Genomic DNA, 22,862 nt, shown 5'->3' on the forward strand with positions numbered 1-22,862 from the left:
CTCTCTATCTTTCTACTAAATAAAAGGAGTTTCTGCTCATACTTAAATAAAATTTACAAGTTTTCCCCAAGTTCCCAGTGATAACCTGGCTCCCTGGGAAATCCTATTCTCATCGGCCCAACCTGTCTAATGGTCTGGCAAGAAAATTTCCTTAAGAAAAAAATCAACCAAACAAAAAATCCACTCTATTTTGATTACTGAAATACAGCTTCCAACTCTAACATTAATCTAGTTCTCAAAAATGTAACACGTATATTACTACCAAACAGAAAATATTAATTTGTTGTACAGCATAATAAAAAGAGAGTAAATAACAAAACAGGACTAAGTCACTGCTTGTATCAAGTTTTGCTCTAGGATAGGAGTGCTGTTGTTCAAATACTTCACAAACTGTCGTGCAAAGTAAAGAACACCTTGCAGAGATGACTGGTCCCAATTTGTTTCAAGCCTAGGCAGTCAGCAGCACGTGCCTTTCTAGCACAGACTGACTAGAGCTGATAACAGTAAGGTCAAAGCTCACATCTAATATTTCAGTCATATCATCATTTGAAGAAGATGAACAGCTTTCAGCCAATGCATTTCTGTAATATCAGCTGTCTCATCACCATTCTTGGTCAATTCCATGGGCTATCTGAGAAAAGGAATTCACTAAAGAGTGCTGCAGGAATCTAGAACTGACTGCATCAGAAAGAAGCCTTTCACAATTCCTTTTATTTCTGAGGCAACATGAGCCAAACACTTAATTAGTTTTTGGCTCAAAGAACGCTTTTGCTGAACAGTCAAAGGAGGGGCATCAAACTGAGTTTCTATTGGCCTTTAAGAATCAACCAAATGTTTATATTTCCTATATATTTACTACCATCTAAATCAGCATCCATTATAGTCACTGGCTGGATGGCAAAACTGCCATTGCTCAAATGATTTTGATCCTCTGAAGATCCCAAAAACCTGGGAAGGCATGCAAGAAACCTAGATTTCACTGCAGAAGACAGGCAGTGGTCAGTGAAACCAGACACGTATCTTCTGGCATGACTAGAAAAGTATCATGATCCAGCAGGTTCAAAAACCTATTTTTCTACTGACTGCTGCTGTCTGTCAATAAAGAAGGCAAGACCATGAACTACTTCAGGCTAGCACATACTTTTTCATATAGCTAAACACAGAAATTTTTATTACAGATTTTATAGAAGTCCAGAAATGTAGGTACAGTGACAACTTTAGAACTCTTGTCACACTAATCAGTCTGCCAAGACAAGTAAGGTATGACATACTGATTTTTTTTCCCACAAAAATACCTTAATTTTTTACCATGGGTGGCATAGGAAAATAGCTTTTCAACACCAGAAGTGAGACTAGAATCATTCACACAACTGACCTTACAGACCAGGAACAATTAATGTAGCTTCACCTCAGTCCATGCAAGAGGCTAGATTATTTGTTTTAAACATGTATACAAGTGATTCCTTGTAATGAGTTTTCATTCATGATTATGAGCATTTCTGATATTCTGAAGTGGATGTAGTACCTAAAAAGCTGCCAGCAAAATTTGGCTGCTCCCTTAGAAAGGCTATTCCATGCTCTCCAAGATAATTGATGTGTACTTTTTTTTGAATATATATATATATTTCTATCACTTGTGGCCAAGCAAAATAGGCCCCAGCCATCAGTAGGAAAAATGGCGAAAGGACAAATAAATTAAATTAAGTTACAGCTGTGTTTTCAAGCATAACACTCTTTGAGTGGAAAATACAAATATTTGAAGAGGAACTAAGTAGAAAATTCTTTTTCTAAAAGTGATTTCTTCTCTGACATCACAGATGAAACAGCTTGGGTAGCAATATGCATCTAATTTGATATACAGAGTATCAGGAAGTAATGGACAAAACCACATTCCAAAGGCACACCTTCCAAGCTGGAGAAGCTCCAAATCTGTGGCAGAAATTCTAAGAGCTGTTTTGCTGGTCTAACATATGCTGGAGATGGCTCTGCTAGTACAGAATCTAGATTCATAGTTAAGAAATTCTGGTAATCAGGCAAGCTAAGTTCACATGCATAAAAAGAGCCTATTTATTTATTTGACTCCTACTGGCATTTTCAGGCTTCCAATTTGCTTACTGGCACTGGGAGACCGACTGTCAGCTCCCTGGACAGGACTGAGATGCCTCACATCTCACTCTCACTCCAACAGTCACCTCAGAATTCCACTAGAAGATATTTGGTCAGGTTTCCAATTTTGCATCCAAATACACCAGTCTTCACACATGCAGTCTAATTGCACATCCCATTCCCCTATATTTACACATAATCATTGTTAAATAACTTCCTTGAGCATCTTTTATGGTGCAAATCTAGTGGTTATGCATCACTCTTAAGAAAAAAAATGCCAAATGACAAATTAGTGGCATTGCTTTTGCTCCATCTTCCTGATCCCACTATACCCACAATAATCCCAACAATACCAACAATACCCACCTATTCTTGAGATTTATCATAGTCTCTGTTATTTCTGCCTCAAACCACTTACAATTAAACCAGACCAAATGTTTACCTTAATATTTTGAGCATCAACATTAGCTCCAGCTTCTAACAGCAGACTAATGACTGTAGTATTTCCTGCTAGCACAGCCCAGTGCAATGCTGTGTTTTTGTGGTACTTGTCTCCCAGATTAACCGAGACGTTAAATGTAAGTAGTAATCGTGTTGGATCCACACTAGAAAAGAAAATTCTTGTTAGAGCTACAGATGAACTCAAATACATGACAACTTATTGCTGATGCATTCAATTTCTATGAAGATCATTGATCAGGCACACTATAATAGCAAAGTGACATTTTTTGCTGCCAATTATGAATGACTCAAAATCTCTTCCCACCAAAACCAACCTCTATTCTGTTGACTTTAAAGGATCTCCCTAACACAGCTCATTCTGGGATATCAAGAAACATTTGTTCTACAGCTCTAGTTTTGTGTTTACCAGAATCTAACACTACTAACAGATCTGTAAAAATATGCACACGATTATATACTTAAACAATGAAATTCAAAACACGTTATGTTTCCACTTCACAGTCCAGAAGATGAAACTAAAATAGGGTGTGAATGCTGGCAATAGCAAGTATTGCTAAGAGCTAGTTTGTGTTCCTCCCAATAATAGATAGAGATAGGCCCTTCCAAACAGGAATCTAATTCAAACATTTGGTCTTTGGAGAAGAGTTATTTTTAATCCATTTTTTCCAGTCATCACCACAGGAAGGATTAGTGAGCACTTCTTCATAGTACCCTCTCTCCTGAAAAAGTCATTGTACTGGGTTTGGCTAAAATCAAGTTAATCTTCTCCACAGTAGCTCCTGCTGTGCTGTGTTTTGGATTTGTGACCAAAGCAGTATTGATGACACAGGGATGTTTTAGCTGTTGCTGAGCAGTGCTGACACAGGGTCAAGGCCCTTGCTGTTCCTCATGCTGCCCTACCAGTGAGCAGGCTGGGGGTGCACAAATGCTGGATGAGGACACAGCAGGGACAACTGACCAAAGAGATATCCAGTATTGCACGGCAGTGTGCTCAGCAATAAAAGCCGGGGAAGAGAAGTAGGAAGCAGAAGACGTTTCAGAGTTACAGCATCTGCCTTGCCAAGTAACTGTTACAGGTGACAGAGCTCTGGTGACCTGGAAATGGCTAAACTTCTGCCTACTGAAGGGAAGAAACAAATGAATTCCTTATTTTGCTTTATCTATTGAACTGTCTTTACTGCAACACATGAATTTTCTCGTTTTTACCCTCCTGATTCTCCTTCTCATCCCACTTGGCAGGAGTGAAGAACTGGCTGTGTAGGGCTGAGCTACCAAGTGGAATGAATTCACAATAACCATAAATGAAGAAAGATAAAATGGCAACTGTGGAAAGGAAAAAAACTTCCAAAAAACTCCCTAAACCAATCACTACTATATGCCACTTGATTAACACTAAGATAAAGTCAAAACTGCATGTATTACCTATGTGTTCTGTAAGCTGCCCACATTAAAGGTGTCATTCCATTTTGATCCATCATATCTACATCCTAAAAAGAAAGAAAAGAAAAAAAAGTTGGTGAGGTAAGTAAGCATACTTAAGATCCAGGAGATGCAATGTTTTCAACGAGAAGCAGTGTTCTAAGACTAATCATCTGAATTGGAAGAAAAACTGGCAAGCTTTTAGCACTCAAACAGTATTTAAAAAATGAAAACAAACATTGATGCCACCACTGCCAAAAAATAACTGTTCCAATCTATTTTGGAAACTATGAAACAGTCATACTGTGTAAGATCAGTAATTTCTAATTTACTATTACTCTTCAATATTAAAGATATATACAGGTGGTGTATTATTGCATTAAAAAGCAGAAAAAGAATTAAAATAATGTACCAATATTTGAAAAGATACTTGATAAATTACTATAAGTACCACTGTCTGAATTCTACATCCTACTAAATGCTAGTTGCACCTATTTTTCCACTTGCAAAGCAATTTCCCATAGTTCACTGAGTTCCAATGGTATTTATGTATCTGGATATCCAGTTAATTAATGCCAGAGAATTTTAAGAATAAACAGCCATTAATAAAAACAACCTCCTCAGAAATAAAACTGATCTATAATCTCTTTCCCCTCCTGCCTAGAGAAATTGGTAATTACTAAATATTTGGAGGCAAATTAGACTCTCAAGCACATTTGGGCAGATTTCCCACACCAACACTAACAAAATCACTGCAAGCTAAGGTAACACAGGACATGAAGAGGCAACTGAGCTATGACAACATTTCCTATACCACTTCTCTCAGTTCTTACTAGGAAAAATAGATTGGAAAGCATTTCAATGAAGTCTTCTGCTAGAGAAATTTCTGACAAAAACCCAGAAAGTGACTGATATTGCTTTCTGTCACCCCCAGAACCTCCCCTGCTCCAGAGTCTACAAAATGCCTAGCACCCTGGTTTCCCTACTCACACTGCCGCTAGCCTGACCCAGGCAGCTGTTTTCAAGAAAATCCAACTTCCCGCCTCCAAATAATTGCTTTTAAAACACCTCCAGCCTGCAGATTACTTTGTATTTCAGAGTTGTTACTCTGTTGCTTAGTTTAAAAAAAAGGTTATTTAAAAACCACAGTTGATGGAGGAGAAGAACAGTCACTTGATTTACTTGCTCGTACTGTTTGTTGAGGAGTTACTTGGTTTGAGATCAGGATCCAGCTCCGTTTGCCCACAGTACTTGTATAGGTTAGATCCTTTTGAGCCTACCAGGACTATGCAATTGCTGGCATTGCCATTAACCCCCTGTGGTTGAAATCATGAAGGAAGTTAGACACACAGCCCAATCTCAAGTTCATTCATCGTTGAGAAGCACAACTCACACTGGGATTCACAGCTCACACTGTGTGAACAAGATACTTGGAGGATTGTACAAATTACTGCAACAGGAACAAGCGCTCCTTCATCTTTAGATTTTGTACAGAAAAGCATCTCTTTGTGACAGTAGGAATGTGTTTAGATGTAAGTAGTACAATTCCTTCAATGATTCCACCTGACAAATCCAAACTACACTTTGCACACTAGATGACAGTCAGCTAAAAGAAGCCAAACCCATCAGCTCCAGAGCATTCCCTACCTGTAAGTTACCTAGGCAGGCTACAGCTACTACTCATATTAAGCTACTATGTTGGCTGAAGCAGATCCCTGTTCAAAGGAACTTTAACAAGAGGCAAAGCTAAGATTCACTTGCGCACTGCTGTGCATATGTAACAAAGATGATGTAGCTGTAGATAGCAGACGTGCTCCAACAAATCTCTCATCAAAAATTCCTTGTTATTTCTCCAGATCACTACTGTAAGCACAGATTGAGGGAGACATTTTAAAAAGGAAGCTCTGGTCCTGCTTTTTGACAAGGAGAGGGCTGAGGCAAAGAATTAAATCTTCAGCAGCTGGTTCATATTAAGAGACTGTTTTTCCATTCTGCAGCATCCAGCAGGCACTTTAACATTACTTTCTTGTTTAACTCTCAGTGACAGATCAGGGCTCATGGAGGGGTGTGCCTGCGCTGTTAGGACATGGTGCAAGCACTGCAAGAACCAAAGATTCAAACAATAAGTGATGCAATGATCAAAAATTGCACATACTGCTGCCCTTTGCACGTGGTTCAAGTGTGAATTCTGTGGACCACAACGAGCAAAATTTCCTCACGTTTCTAAAGTACAACTCTGGTTCTGAAGGAGAAAAAACTTTTCACATGCAAAGATAACCAGACTTAATCCTAGGACACTAATACAACATTGCACAAAAAGCTTTTAGCGAGGCAGAAATACTGGGGAGAAAGAGTTTTCTGCATGAAAAGGAGTTGCAGCAACTCTTCTGCTGCTTAATACTACTTTCTGAAAGCAAGAGTTGACAAGGAAGGATTCTGAAGAGATCAGAGCAGCATTAGGCTTACCAGGAGATTTAACAAGCAATGGTCAAACCAGTATTGTGATGAAATAGGCACAGAAAGCATCAAGAGATCCCACTTAGAATTACTTTAAATCACACAGAAAGGAACCAGGAGTCTGATCCTCTTTAGAACCATTACTGCTTATTTCACAAAACACAGACCTTCATAGAAAAGACCCATCACATCCTTGCTCAGAATCCTATTCTCCATAAGGAAAAGATCTCTTTCACATGAACTGTTGCCCAGGGAAAGGAAAAAAGGCTTTAAAAGCATATAGTAAAGAAGATTTATCAGTAAGGCTGATGTAAGTCTGACAATATTTCTTAACTTAGAAAAGATGTGCTAGTTACAGACTAGAAGCAGAGATTTTGTAAGATTCCCACTAAAGCAGAGATTTTTACGAGTCCCATAGAACAGAGCACAGACCAACAAAGAAGACAACACACAGAATTAAACCTACTCCATTCCTTCAAGCAAAAGCTCTGTTCTGAATACCCTAGTCCATCAAACACAGTTAGGCTTGAATCATAAGGAAGAACACAACTGGGCTTATAATTCTCTAACTAATGTGCTTTGAGTTGGTCTAGGAAATAAAATACTTGGTTCAGTGTCTTAATGCTGGCCTGAGCTTGGTGGAGAGAAGGAGCCTCAGTGGCAACTGAGGTGACAATGCTTAGGAGCACTGCTCATGGATCACAGCACCAAAGTAACCACAGCTGCTGGTACCACACTGGCATCTCTCCACCTACTTCTAAGCCACAGCTCAGGTGACCCTACATAGCTCGAGACATTAGTTAACGTACGAAAGTGTAACTCTGAAAGTATAAGAATGTACTGATGAGTAAGTGCTAGTTAAACTATGAAAGTGATAGTTGAACTATGAGTATGAAATAAACTGTGATTTTAGAAGTAGAATATTTTTTACATAATTTTACCCTACAAGCAACCTTACAGTCATTCATTATCTGTGATTAAGTTACCTCACACATGCACAGGATGAGAACACATTATTTAACCATTCATACACCACATCTGTATCCTAACTTATTCCAGGTCAATGTTTGTGTATGTAAGCTCCTGATATGCCTCTAAGCACAAGATCAAGCAGTCAAATTGTACACTGCACATTATTAAGTGTCTTCAACCGCTTTTTCAGTTTTTCTTTCTCACATTTTTTTTACATAAAGGTCTTACCTAAACTTGAACGGTGCTACAGATTCTGTTACTTGATTTCTCATTATATTTATATCATGTACCTGTACCATGCTTGATTTTGACCCAGGCAACCTAGTGACACAAACAACATGTTCAAATTCCAATACAGCTAGGTATCAGTCTTTCACAATTCAGTAAGAGGCATGACTAAAGAAAATGCAACTCTATCAGCCCCTGCTGCCTCTTGGCTGAGTAGTACTTGCTGGCATGAAAATGGGTTCACTTCCAATCAAAGCCAGAGTGCATCTGACCAAGAGTTCTTCCCCTTCACTCAAGCCTCAGATTGCAAATTTTACCATTGGCTGCTACAGCCCAGAAGAAAGTGAAACAGCAACACTGAAGTTGGGTTCCAGATCTGTCTCAAAAATTGATAAGGCAGCAATTAGGAACAATTTCTCAATCCACCTGTCAGTCCTCTATTCCATTATGAAAGTTGGCTTTTCTTTGGCCACATTCATCCACAAAGGCATGAGGATCTGAACTAACACAGCACAACAGCCTACACTGACCTTCATTTTGACATTTATTTAGCTGTCACTTGCCACACAGCTGCTAGAATTAGGTTCAGAACAAGGGCTAGCCTATTCTTTGGATATAAGGGAACCTGGTCTCTGTAAAGACAAAAGGAAAATAAGTAGCAGTATAAAGGGTAAGCCCACAAAAGCAAAAGCAGTTCAAGTTTCCAAATCTGAATCTCAGCACCACCAGGAAGGTGGGGAAAGAAATAAAGAGAAAAAAATTAGTGACCTCAGTACTAATTGAAGGAAAATTTAAAAATAGAATCATGTATCTCCCATGGCTTCTAGATAAACTAAAGGTTCTGTAGTTGTGTGTAATGTAGCTAGAGAACAATCATTTTAGAGATTGTTATTATAATGCTATTGATATTACTAGATTTTAGACATACAAATCAATACATAATTTTTCAAGTGGAACTTTTTGAAGCACTTGAAAAATTACTGTTAAAATAATTTAAATTTATATCATGGAAAGAATACCAAAATCATACTTGAAAATATTTGAGAGATTTAATAAAAATCATTGTTTTAAAAACTATTTATAAGAAGAGCTATTTTCAAACTAACAGTTTTAAATTTTAAGGCACTTTTTTGTCTTTATGTATGTACTCATGTAAAGACATACAGCTTCTTCTCAATTGAAGCATTTTATGTTCAAGTAAACAGGACAAATCTGTATACAAACATGAAGACAAACACAGGGAGACTTCATAACCACAGCAGAATACTTTAAAGGCTACTAGTGCTTTATTAATGCTATGCTCTAAACAAATTCACACTTGTAAAATACAGCAAGGTTTTTCTAATAACATAAAACCCACATGCAATTATACGTAATTTGAGAAGAAATTACAAACTTGCTCCTCTTAAAACACTCTCCCCTCCAATAATTATTTCTTACAAAACAGCAGTTATACAGAATAGGATCAGACTCTTCTTCTGCCTCGCTTACTCTTTATCATACACTAAGTACTGTTCTACCAAACAGATACAAACTGAATACTGCCTGGAGCAGTAGCTTGGGGTTTTTCACACGTACAGGTGTAAGTAATTTTCTGCAGCAAATTCAGAATTTGTTTTACACAGACCAAACTCACTGATTTCATATTCTACATGACCGACTTGGTATTTGAAAGAATAAGCAGAATAGAGAAGTGTGAACAGCATTAGTAGGACTGCCACACAAGAGGAGGGCTTTGACTTTCCTATATGGTTTACACAGTAAATCAAATCTGGGCTTCAGGCACATGCCTATGGGTGTGTAAATCTACAAATTACAGTGCAGGGTGCATAGCAAAAACACAATCAAGTTTTTGAGCAGACAGAATGACAGATGAGACATAACAGGAACAGTAATGAATACACATTATATACACACTTTACAGATCTAGCAGTAATATAAGGGGCTAGCAAGAAGGTTTGGGGTTGTTTCATTCTCGCTGAAGAATTCTACAACACTTGCTACCATTGTCATAGCTACATTTAAAGATTAAATTCATTAGAAATAAAGAATGAGAATTTCCATGCACTACATTAGGCAGGTGTGAATTAAAGCCAAAGTACTCAGATGACTGTTGCAGGAAATAAGTTAATAGGTGGCATATCAACACTGTAGTCTACAAAAAAGGACATGGAATTATTCTTTATTCAGGCAAGTATTTTGCATCTCCTTAATGACAGGTATAAGTTTAAACTGTGCTCCTACTCTAAAATTTAGTAGAATCTATTTAAATATGGTATTACTTAAGATTTACCTGTCCCTTTGCTATCAGGTAAGCAACAATCGAAGTATGTCCAAACTGGGCAGCCAAATGAATACAGCTACATCCTTCTCCATCAATTAGCGACGGATCTGCCCCATACTTCATCAGCTGTACAACCATGGATAAGTGACCCTGTCTAAATGTAACAAAACACAGAAAACAAACAACTGAATAACTATATGCAGGAAAACTATTAAAATTTGAATAATGAAAAACAACAAGTATGTTTAGCAGTTAATTACACTATCAGAATTCCCACACTTTAACTCGTACTTTAAAAACAGCAACTGCCATGATCTGATTCTCCAAGTGAGTAAGCAAACTCATTAATATGAGAAATTCTATGCATATAGTGCACTCATCACATGCCACTTGCTTAACTGTACTGCACAGCAAAAAAAGACAGTCAACCAAAAAATCAAGTTATGACTGAGAAATTTAATCTACTATGACTTGTTACAAACCACATATGAAACCTGCTATTTTAAGAGATGTCAAACTGGCTAGATACTCTCCCTTTTTGTGGGCATTAAAAACTGTAGTAAAACAAAAGTAGGGGAAAAAAGGAAAACTGAAGGTCTACATTTCCTCCATACTGTCTTAAAAGCTTATGCATCTTTTTAGCTTAATGAGCATAGGCATATCCTTCTTTTAGACATGGTGCCTAAGTGTCAGTACACCATTTCTGACATGAGCAAAAGACCTTTTCAGTTTTAAAGAAGCCACTTTAGACAATGCTTCACAGAACTGATTACAGGTATGAATGAACACCAGGAAATTTAGTCAAGATTTTGTGCTATTAACACAGAATCACAGACTGTGTTCTGTAACAAAAAGAAACATAGGAGCTAAAATCTTTAATAGAGGCTAACAAGCAAGTCCTCACACCTTTAGCAAACAGATTATTTTGATACATTAAATCTTCTAAAAGCTAATTTTCCAAGTCTCCTTTTGCCATCTACAGTTTAAAATATTAATGTGGACACTGTTCCTTTCCCATCTATTTCTAGGTGGTTGTCTAAAGGAGCAGGTACTGCTTGAAGGCTGGCTTTAATTTTTCCAGCCATTTATCATGACCATCTTCTACACAAGAACCCTGATTTTAAGTACATGTTTTTTAAAATCCACATATGCAATAGAACATTTCAAGGACAATGTCACACCAAACCATCCTACGACCCATCTGCAAAAGTGCCACTGAATTTCAGATGACTTGACAAAAATAAGAGCTCAGAAGTAAGAGCAAATTGCCTATACTTCACTTTTCTCCTACTGTAGCAATCATCTTCCTCTATATCAGAAAAAAACCAAATGCTGAAAGCACTTCTAATTCAAACATATCACATTCACAGTGAGCTCAGTTATCAAAGACTGAATTAATTCTAGTACAAAGTACTTCCATAAAACACAACAGTTCCATAAAACCATCAGTACTCCATGTTAAGCAAAAAAAGAGAGAAGAAAATTTCAGAAGATTTTTTCATACCTTGTTGCCCAGTGAAGTGGGGTAGAATTTAAATCTCCTCCAAGCTGATCAACAATTGCACCTTTTGATATATAGTACCTGGAATAACAGAAACAGTAAACATTACTGATTGTTTTGGTTAAATTGAAAGGACATAGGTGAGCATGTCTAATGTTAGGCAAAATAGGCAGCTCGAGATCAGAGGACCAGAGCCTTTTCTTGCCTTCATATAACCTTCCTTTTTAGATGTCATGCATATACTTTCAATTTTCTTGCATTTCTGACATGGGTTGGGAAACTAGAGATGCCTCCTACAGTGTTTTAAACATTATGCTATTTCCTAATTTTATTCTAAGGTAAAACAGAACAATTGCTATATACAGTGTACAGTATGTACAGTAGTACAAACTGTGCTACCAGAGAAGTATTTCATAAACTATTCTTAAATATTATGTGGCTGTTACATTAAATAGAATTCTGAATTACTGGTAAAAGTTTATAGTGCTAGAAGACTATAATTTTAGAGAATTTTGGCTAAATGGTTAAATTATATGCCGTTAGACTTGCAACTTATATCATCACTGGAATAACCCTGCTGAAGTCATAGATCCCAGAGAATACACTTAAGTTACACACTTAGTGAAGGACTGAGATTTTTACTTACTTTTCAATTATTATTAATCAAAGGACAAAAATCATCTGAGTACTTAAAAAGTATTTCTAATCTATGGGATAGACATTATTTTCCCCTCAAAAACATTTATAAGAAGATGAGCTATCTGTAAGAACAAAAGAAGTTACCTATTTTTAACTGCAACAATTCATATTCACAGTGATTTGCAATATTTCTGTGAACTGCTGTCATTGCTGTTTTATCTGGAACACTAAACTAGCAACATTACTTTTCCTTTGTAGAAGGAAATACATGCTTTTTAGAGGCCTTCCTGGAAGGCTTCCAGTTTTTCATTCACCACTGTCTAACCTTTGTCTATACCTAGCTATAGATTTGTGTTTGCACATTTCCAGTGCATGTGCCTACAGACTTTTCACTTTGAAAATACCTGTCAGGTATATATGAACACTGCTCTCCCACCCACACGAGCTGTCCTTCAAATCCTCGGCAGTGAATTTCTGCCATCTCAAACTCTGCTAAGTGTTTCAAGACATGGCAAGAAGAAGGGCAACAAAGAGAAAATCTTGAAAAACATTAGTCTTAAGTAACTACCTTCATTTTCTAGAGTGCTTATTGATTCAGAGAATGAAATTTCAAAACTAGCCCTTTTAGGAACCTTTAGGAACAGAAACTGAAAAATGCACGTCAGACTAAACACATCTAAAGTTTTTATACTGTTGCTTTTAGAGTCATCAGACACAATTAAGTACTTCAACAGATTTGCCAAATTAAAAAAAAAAAAAAAACATTGTGAAAGACAAACAAGATCTGCTCTGATTGATGGAGGACAGTCCAGTCCACTGGTCTCCAACACTAAAAGAACAAAAAAAAAAACTTGCACAGAAAGACGTCAAAGTTATTTCTCCATGAGACAAACCAGAGATTTTGTGAAAGTCTTTGTCCCACCTAGGTGAAAACACAAAACAGATTATATGGTAAAGAAACAAAGAAATTTTGTTACAGTGAAGTATCAGCTACTAACTGAAGAGCTATTTATTCCCCCTTGGGAAGGAGCTCCAAAGGAAATCTTGTCTAGATAAAAAGACAGCACAGAGAAATTCACAGTCAAAGCTTGGATTCATCTCCCTGATGTGACAGCCACTCATGGGGAGGTGAACACTAAACAGATTGTCTTCATTCAAACACTGGGCCTTGCAGAAATGCAGAATACGTTCAGGTTCTACTGCCAGCAGAACTGCTTACTGGTTAGTAGGTTTTATTTAGAAGGAAGAACTTGCAGTTTGACAACTGGGAAAAGACAAGGCGACAATCTCCTGCCAGATGGTGCATTGAAATAACATTTTATGTTTCTTTAAGGGTGTTTTGAGACTCGGTTGAAATTTATCACTGCATTTTGGTTTCAGTATACAAAAATGGTAAGATTTTTCTGCAAAACCAGACTGAGAACTGAGTCTATTTGTCTAAGCAGATCTTGCAGAAGGAAATGTGTGCTAGGTTAGAAGGTCCCTGAAGAAAGAAAGAACTGGGCAATCCCACTCTCAGTGAGTCATCTAAGCTTCCAATAAAAGATGCCAGGCATGCAAGTTCTATTTAAGCAAACTACTTACACTCAAAGCAAGCAGATCTCATAAGAGGTCGCCTTAAGAAGAAAATACTTCCACTGATCTCCACATTAGGATCACTAAGTCTTTGGCAGGCATTTGAAAACTACCACAGCTTGCATTCAGTGATTGAGGAATCAAAGTGCATGCAGTCACTGTTATTAGAAGAAGGAAAAGTAGAAAAGAAATCCTTGTCTGGAGAAAGTTCCCCAGGGGATGGGGAACTACTGTAGGAAGTAAGTAACTGTAGAGACACGATGCCATTTTTTGCATTTTTACAAAGCTGAGTTGAAGAGACCTCAATAGATCAGTGTAATTATGAAAACAGAATGGTGTTCTAGACACTCATTCCTGATTCTACAGAAATAGGAAAAGGTTCTGTAGCTTTTCTTATCAATGAGTTTCACTGTTATGTACACTGAATCTCAAGTCTCAAAATAGACAGGATGAAGAAATACTAAAAATAAGAGAAGTCTAATTCCAAGCCTGCACTCCTGACAGACAAGCTGCTAAGGTACTTCACTGGAAAGAATTTACATAGTCAACACTCACTAAACAAACACTGAGATCTACTATCACAAGAGTAAACAACTTTATCTCAGCAGTACCAAGCTTAATAGCCAACATATTTAATGAAATTATCCACTGCACATAATGGGGAAATTGAGAACACTTGGGGAAAGATGTGATAGGCTTGAAGAAATAGAAAAACCACTAAATAGTTTAATTCTGAGGAAATAAAATAAACTAGTGCCTTGCAAAAAAAGAGTGGGAGAGCATAAAATAAGGTGAGTGATAAAAAAAAAAAATTCAAGATCCTCTAAAGACAGAGGAATCTGAAGGGCAAGAACTGCATCCAGAGAAGGGAATTTTAGATACAGTTAGACACACCAGTAGTTACAAGCACGCTAGTAAACAGTGGGAAGATAATGCAATGCTGTATGTCACAGTGGTAGAGGTGCATTAATGGACAAGACCTTTGACAAATTGTCAAGGAAAAAAGGACATATTAAACATATTAAATTTAAAGACATTCAAATCAACATTTGTAAGGACATAATTAATTTTAAACTTAAAGTCAAATACATACTTCACCAGATCTATTCTGTTGTTGATTGCAGCCCAGTGGAGAAGTGTTACGTTTTCTTTATCTGGCTGTCGAACATCATAACCAGCTTCCACCAACTCTCTGCATCGTTCATAAATTCCATACCTTGAAAATAAAATAACATTTGTCAAAATGCTTACCTTAGATTAAAATGCATTCAGCAAACACCATACTTTCAGTCACAATACAAAATCCTCAACAGAAGAGAAATGAAGAAGAAACTTTACTTTCTTTTCTAAATGATTACAAATATCTTGCAACAAGAAGCTTCCACTGGCAAAAATAACTTTAATCAAAACAAGGTATTACACAAAACTTTTGTCTACAGAAAACTGTACTGCAGAGCAAGGCAAAATATCTACCAGTAGTATACTAAATTTAAGTAACTGTTCACTTTCCAGGGACTCCACTACATTTGCTTCTCTCACTTCGGTTCTTCTTCCGTTCCAGCTCTTGAAGAGCAAATGAAACTTAGTCAGCTGATTTGCCAGCATCTTCCTAAAATTCAGAAGATCATCAAGCCAATTACAAACATAAGCAGCTCAAGTTCTCCTCATTTTTCTTCTCAAGACAACAAATACCCATCTTTCTGATACAAGTTAGTATAAATTTTCTTTTTAGGGCACCTTGAAATTCTGTACATTAATGCGAAATTTATTCGTCTATTAAAGAGAACTATTAAATGTGATGTACTGCCTTTTGAAAAAAATTCTGCACATATCTGAAATTTGAAATCAGGAAGCAAAATCATCACTTAAGCATTCAATGGAGGAGTAACTCCAACATTAAATAGTTTTTGCCTTGATGTATACACTCTTTTACCACCTATTTTCAGGGTCAAAAAAGTAATGCAGAAAAGCAAGTAAAGATTACATTTCAAAAATCTGTACATCCCATAGGAATTGCTCAAGTCTCAATGAGGAGAATGTGGGAATATCTTGAAATCAAGGTCAACGTCTTGTGATATCTCACTTCTGCTAAAACAGAATTTTAACAGCCTCTCAAAGTTGGGACTTAAGTTTCTCATATGCTGCTTCTATGTTGCAGAACAAACAGCCTTAGAAAAGGCTCTTCTGTTCCATTTGATCAGCCTGCATAACTGATTCAGAGACCTTCCTAAGGTAGCTACCATTCTTACTTTTTCTTTCATGTACTTGAATGGAGCCTCAATCTGGATTGGTACTCCCATAACAAATGATCAAATGACTTAAGCCAACAAAACTCGGGAATGTTTTCTAAGCTATCACAGATTTGAAGACGAGGAACTAGTTGGACAATATTAAAAAAGCACTACACATAACAGTTCACTTAGATTGTGTTATTTTCAATTTCTTAGGAAGCCTGCATGAGAAACTATGAAAAATGTTGGAAATTGTTATCATACTCATTATCTTTTCAAACATTACAAGAGATCAGCACAAAGACTACTGCAAGCAGTATATACCACCTGACAACACGCTGATAAAATGTGGTCCTCCAGACTAAGTAAAAAAGCAGCAGCCATGAACAATTTTAACAAGAAAGCTTTTTTTTTTAATGCACTGAGGCAGGTGGAAATAAGACGTTTGGGTTACAATGACTTAAAAATATGCAACCAGCTAGACAGGATACATGTACTCAGACAAACATAACTGCTAGGAAAATGGTAAGGTTCTAAGTCAATCCAGCCTTGAAGCACACCATCTACCAAATCCTAGTTTAGATCAGTAGCGTGGCCTAATGAGTGTCTGTAACACAGACATACCATTCCTGACTTCTCATGTCAGCTGGAAGGGCCACTGAAATAGGTTAGGACTACAAAAGGCAGGTCAGGCAAGAACAAGCAATCAAGAGAAAAGATAAGAGATAGGGGAAAGAAGGACTTTCAAAAATGGACAAAATTCTGATCTTCCCACAGTACAGTATCACACTGCCATATTACAGTGAAGGCAGCCTGGAAAGTGATTCATACAGAATGGCAATGCAACCATTTGTTGACAAGCAGTTCTACTCCAGCCAGTCTCTTATGACACTCTTTCCTGCTGGAATGCCTGCTGCCTTCACTTAAACTACAAATAGAAACCATTATGTAAGAAATAATTCACATAAGCCCTGCTATCAGTTTTAACAGTCACCAGCTGAAAAAAATGTATTGTCTAAGGCTGAGTTTAGCTGACTCTCATCCTGCTTTAATAAGCAGTACAAAACAACAAGTAGGAATTTTTTAAATAAAATATTCTAAGTTATTGGAAAGATACAAAGAACACAAGGATACAATAACTTTAACTTCCTATAAAATGCAAGAGGCAATCACACAAAGCTTTCATGCAAATGGATTAGGATTTTCCCAACATGTATCTGTTTTGAGTGGGATTAAGTTACTCTTCTTCAGAGTGGTTCGTACTGTGCTGTGTTTTGGATTTGTGAGCAAAACAGTGTTGACTGACACAACAACATTTAAGCTATTGCTGAGCAGTGCTTACACAGGGTCAAGGCCTTTGCTGTTCCTCATGCTGCCCCACCAGTCAGCAGGCTGGGGGCGCACAAGAAGCTGGATGAGGACGCAGCAGGGACAGCTAATGCCAACTGACCAAAGAGATATCCAGTATTGCATGGCAGTGTGCTCAGCAATAAAAGCTGAGGGACAAAAGAGGGACATCTGGAGTGAAGGTGCTCACCCACCAAAGTAACCATTACATGGGTATGGCTGAACACTCACCTGCCCATGGGAAGCAGCAAATTAATTCGTTTTTGCTTTGTTTGTATGTGCAGCTTTTACTTTATGTATTAAACTTTGTTTATCTTTACCCTTTTGGCCAATTTCTCCATCCCAGCAGAGGCAAGCAAGAAAGTGGCCAAGCAGGGCTCAGCTGCACAGCAGCTAAACCACTACATCACTACTGGCCAGCTATGGCAAACTGCACATATGCTTTAAGATGAGTGTCCTATCAAGTTGACTACACAACACATGAACCTCCTTGAAAGTAACCTTTGACTGCTACCCAAGTTTTTGTTAGGTCATATTGTCAAGATAGGAATAACCAAGAAGCCCCCTGACAGTCTCAGGGGAAGGGGGAAGAAGGGTGATTATTCTTTGGCAGTTTTTGTGGGAAGGAGGTTGGAGGGGTTATTTGTCAGGTTATTTAATTAAAAGCAAAACTCCAGTCTTACAGAAAATATGATGCTACTTTCTGAAGGACTTGGCTTAAGATGTATGAAAACCAAGGAAAGCAGTCACAAGTGACCCTGCAGCCTGTAGATGCAGAATGCTGTTGCCAGTTCCCACAGCACTTATGCTCCACTGATGTTTACAAGTACCTCCTTCTAGAATTCACCCATACACTGTGGTGAGGCCTTGGGCAAAGACTGCTGACATGGCCTCAGATACAAGAAGGAATTGTAGAAATGGATTCATTCTTTTGGAGTTAGCATCATAGACTTCCCATTCTTCCCACTAGAAGGCAATCTACAAGTCACAGAGCATGGTACTACTTCAGCACAAAACAGAACGTGAAATTCTGCAATATACCAGAATAGCCTTTACAAGAAAATAAAGCTCTTTCCAAAAGTGACACTGAGAATGAAGTATACAGAAATTTTTTAATTTAAGTCACTTCAGTTTGTCTGTTTCTAGCAATTTACATTTAGTATCTTGAACAAAATCATAACTGTTTAGTAAAGATGCAGCACACAAGGTACAATTTTTGACACTCCAATTTATTGTCAGAAGAGGACTTAAGGATCTTGAGAGATAATATCTGCCTGGAAAAAAAGTTAGGCATTTACATCCATTTGCTCCTCTTCCTGGAAACAGCAGGCTCTCTACAATTAAATAAAACACTGCAGTGAATCTGCTGCAGTTACAGTTTCTCCACATCCATCCCAGAAGCGCAGCATTCTTCTCTCACATACAACCTACAGTCTTGTCCCATCAATTTGCTGCAGCTGACTTCACCTTGCCTTCTCCAAGGTTCATGATGCACTGTTAGGTTAGAAAATGACAAAGTCACCTATTTCAGACACTCAGCATAATCACACTCGCAATGCTGTTATAAAGGGCTCTAAGCCCTTCAAGGGTAATGGAGAGCAAGACTGAAATCCTCAGAGGAGACTGATACATTAATCTGACAAATATTCAGCATCTGAGTGAATTCTAGAGAGTCATGTTGTAAACATCAATACGGAGCATAATTAAAGCATATTATTGAGTTTGGCTTGCTCTGAAAGAAACGGGATTCGTCCAGGACAAAAATACCATTGTGCAATCTCCTTTTGCTACCACAGTCTCTAAGCTGTTTCAGTAACTAACCTGTAACATTTTATTTGACATCTCAGGTTAAAAATATTCTGACCTTAATACATTGAAATACAGTACCCTACTGCCTTTTGCATTTTAAATATGTAATCCATTTTCTATTCTTTTGTCTATAAATACATAGACTCTTGAAAATAGACACCGCCAGCTTTGCAGCGTGATTAACATTAGCTTTGGCCACAATAATAGCAAGAAATCTCTCTACAGTGAGCACATCACCATGCCAACAAAGAGCAGGTAAACCAGGAGCTCACTCCCTCATCTTGCTATAATTCTAACTCAAATCAAAGCTGTTTGAAGTGGAAATGCAATTAACAGAAAAACGATCTTTTTTCCTCTTTGGAAATCTCCTTCCCATGAATAATGGTGGTAAATACTAAAAAAGCCTTTAACACATTCTCAAGGTTTTTGTGTTAACAGTAAAACAGTTTTGTTTTCAACGGAAAAGGCTTAACTCAAGAGCTACTTAATAGACCGTTAACAGTAGTGTTGAAAGACAAAAGAAATTCAGCTCTTAAATACTGTTCCAAAGCCCTAAATTGTCTAGACAGTTGTGGCCATAATACTAATGTGGTTTAAAAAGTCCCATCCTTCCACATGAAAGTCAGGTACATTTCACTTTCAGCAATATAATCAACCTCATGGGCAAAATAAAGAATGTGTACCTGTGTCACAGTCTGTCCACTCTCTCCTATGACTAGCTGAAAAGAGCCAAGAGTAACTGTTCCTTTGGCCAATCTTTTAATTATTTCATATATACCTTTTTTAAAATCAGTTACCCTATGACTGCTGAAAAATAGTCATGAAAAAAGCATGTATCTGACAATTTTTTCCCTTGGCAAGATTCAACATAATTTATATTTTATGCTGCACTAATTCAGAATGCACACAACTTCATTTTGAATGATCTCATTGAATAAAACTTAACAGAAAAGTTCATCTTGAGATAATGAAATTATAATACTTGAGCACAAGGAATCAGTCTTCCAGATGTCACAAAAGCACTTATTAATACCATTAATGTTTAATACCCATGTTCATAATGGTCATTTAACTTACTTTCAACAAAGGCGGAATTTGATCAAGCTTGCTACAAACCGAAAGTGTCTATTCACTCTCAAGGGAACAGAAGAACACAATGCCAGGATTAATGTCTCAGATTTTGCTCTCCTAGTGACAGCCCATCACATGCTTCTCTACATGAGACCTTTAGCTACTTCTCAGTTTCTCAGCTTAAAAGATTTAAAACAAAACAAAGCAGCAACTTTGTCAAGTTAACACAGGATGCTTCCCAAGATATCATATTAAAAAGTTATGACTGCTGCTTCTGATGACAGATGGCTACTGCTGCTAGACCATAGAAATAAATGTACCCAACATATCACCATTAAATTTCACTTTTAAAACACTTGTGACAGTTTTGGTTTTTTGGTTTTTTTTAAAAAAGATTCCATTCTTTCCCTGGAGCTCCAGTGAGAACTCTGAATATAGTAGAACAAAACCAAAGACAAGCATGGATGATTTTTTTACTGTTCCTCTGAAAACAGTTTTTCAAATACAGATGAGTGGTCTGCTTCTGCTTTCAGAAACACAGTGGAGACTTTCCGTGAACTAAACAATTTTGCTATAACCAAATATAAGGTGACAAAAAGTTACACACACATTCTAACATCTGCAACATGAAGGGCCTAAACAGTATAACTTTTAAAGCTATCTAGATGCTCTTGGATCATTTACAAAGTCAGTGAAAAGTATTCTTTGTATGAATAGGTACTAAAACCAAGCACTACAATTTTTACTCCAGCAAAAGTTTCTGCAAAATAAAAAACAGAGACTGACTATTTTTGATACAAAATATGCCTAGGGCCCCAGGTCTTTGTGAGAACTTATGAGGAGCATAATGGATAAAAAAATACAAATACCAATAAACTCTTTTCAATGAGCCTAACCACTGCTTTCTATATGAAATCTTAATGTGATTATAAGAAGTTATTGTATTTGTAGCTCGTACTGTATGAGGATGTTGGAACAGTTGGAACTGTATGGAACAGTTCAGTGAGATATGAAGCAACACACAAACACTTATGGAAGAATGTGAGAAGTTTGCAAGCTCTTGTTTTTCTTGCTGAGAAACAAAATTGAGCACAGTATTTCACTAACATTGTTTTATTTCTGTGTAATCTAGTGTCAATAAAAACGCGTCAAAATAGAATTCGAAACTCAAACACCATACATGAAATATAGATGAGTTTTACATGTTTTCGTCCCATTTTTCTCACCATCATCTTTGATTAAAGGAACAATGCTCTCAATTTTCATGTATGTTGGAACAATAACATAACTAATTATTTTTTTCCAGGAGAGGAAAAAACCAATCCAAACCAAGAGACTGAAAATAATTCTTATTATATTTTGCTACATCTTGCTTGAACTTACTGACCTGCTTGGGGTAAGACTTCTAGGAGACTGATGAGTGGCTCATTAAAAAAAAAATGTTGTGGCATCTTTCTTACATTAGCACTGAACTAAAAAGTAAGGAAAGTCAGAAGATAATCTCAGTGGAGGACACAGGACAGACAATAAGATCACCTTTTTTCTACATGGATGTGATAGGTTATGCTTCTATAAATGCAAATAGCTACATCATTTTAGGAGGAAAAGTGTTATCTTTTCAAGAACACTGAATTAATATAGCAGCAGGATTATTTATTTTATTCTAAGTCTTACGATATTTTGTGGGTTTATTTTCTACCTGACATTTCAGAGCTATTTCCCTTTATGACAGACATCTTTTATAACATACCCCTCAAAACCTAGTAAATGCTTAAATAAAGGTGTGCCTGAGAGGACACAGCCTCAAGCTGCACCAGGGGAAGTTTAGGCTACATATTGGAAAACAATTCTTCACAGAAAGAGTGCAGAACCACCACAGGGAAGTGGTTGAGTCACCTGGAAGTGTTTAAAAAACACTTGATGAAGCACTCAGTGCCATGGTTTAGCTGGTAAGGTAATGTTGGGTCACAGGTTGGATTGCTGATTTCAAAGGTCTTTTCCAATCTAGTTTATTCTGTGATTCTGTGAATTCTCCTTCTAGCCAGGGAAGTGCTGCCTGGATACCACAACTTGATCATGTTGACAAATCCCCTTCCCTACAATAATAACCATTAGGGCTACAATATGAAACTGCAGTCCTTGTGGTGAGATGTCAACTCAGAGCTGTTGGTCCCTGTATGAGGAGAGCAGAAAAGAAGTGTACCAACTCAGCTGAAAGCACAAATCAGTCTGAATCTGAGGGTTAAGAAGGACAAAGATATTTTAGGTTTTCAAACACGCAATGAGCAGACAAGAATAGAAGTAGGTAACTTGTGAAACCACTTCTGCTCTCAAACACACCTTCATTCTTTTATAAGAAGCAGTCAGTTTGATATTGTGCCAATACTATAATTTCTAAAAATACCCTAATGTGAGTATTATAGGTTTCCGTCCTACTATTAAGTATTTAGAGCAACAATAGCAGTCAGACATCTGTTTCAGGAAGCTAAACTCCTTACAGGTCAAAACAAAAAGTGAAAGAAATTACATACTTGCTATGCCTAAACCGGGCCTGTGTCACATGCAGAGCTGCAAAGCTGCTTTCAGCTCAGACAGGGCTTTTTTAAGAAAAAAAATGCAAGAAAATCTTCTTTTAAGAAGAAAAAGGCAAGATACATAATGGCTTAAGCATTCAATTTAACAATACAATAACAAAAATCTTACAGAACTATCTCAGCTCATTGAAGAAAAGTAATGGTGGTGATGGGTTTCTGAATGGCAA

The 22,862-nt window shown here is 37.2% G+C and overlaps 1 protein-coding gene across 1 annotated transcript in view; it reads right to left on the reverse strand.

The window, feature by feature from the left end:
- ZDHHC17 (zinc finger DHHC-type palmitoyltransferase 17) overlaps nt 1-22,862 on the reverse strand; it is a 65,603-nt gene that overhangs the window by 25,690 nt on the left and 17,051 nt on the right. Inside the window, exons 3-7 of the mRNA XM_058022097.1 lie at nt 14,737-14,859; nt 11,433-11,510; nt 9,938-10,082; nt 3,991-4,055; nt 2,549-2,711 (exon numbers count right to left, since the gene is read on the reverse strand). Coding sequence (XP_057878080.1) covers nt 2,549-2,711; nt 3,991-4,055; nt 9,938-10,082; nt 11,433-11,510; nt 14,737-14,859 — 574 coding nt within the window. The remainder of the gene's footprint in view (nt 1-2,548; nt 2,712-3,990; nt 4,056-9,937; nt 10,083-11,432; nt 11,511-14,736; nt 14,860-22,862) is intronic.

The sequence above is a fragment of the Melospiza georgiana genome, chromosome 4 (assembly GCF_028018845.1).
Source record: "Melospiza georgiana isolate bMelGeo1 chromosome 4, bMelGeo1.pri, whole genome shotgun sequence".
Classification (NCBI taxonomy): Eukaryota; Metazoa; Chordata; class Aves; order Passeriformes; family Passerellidae; genus Melospiza; species Melospiza georgiana.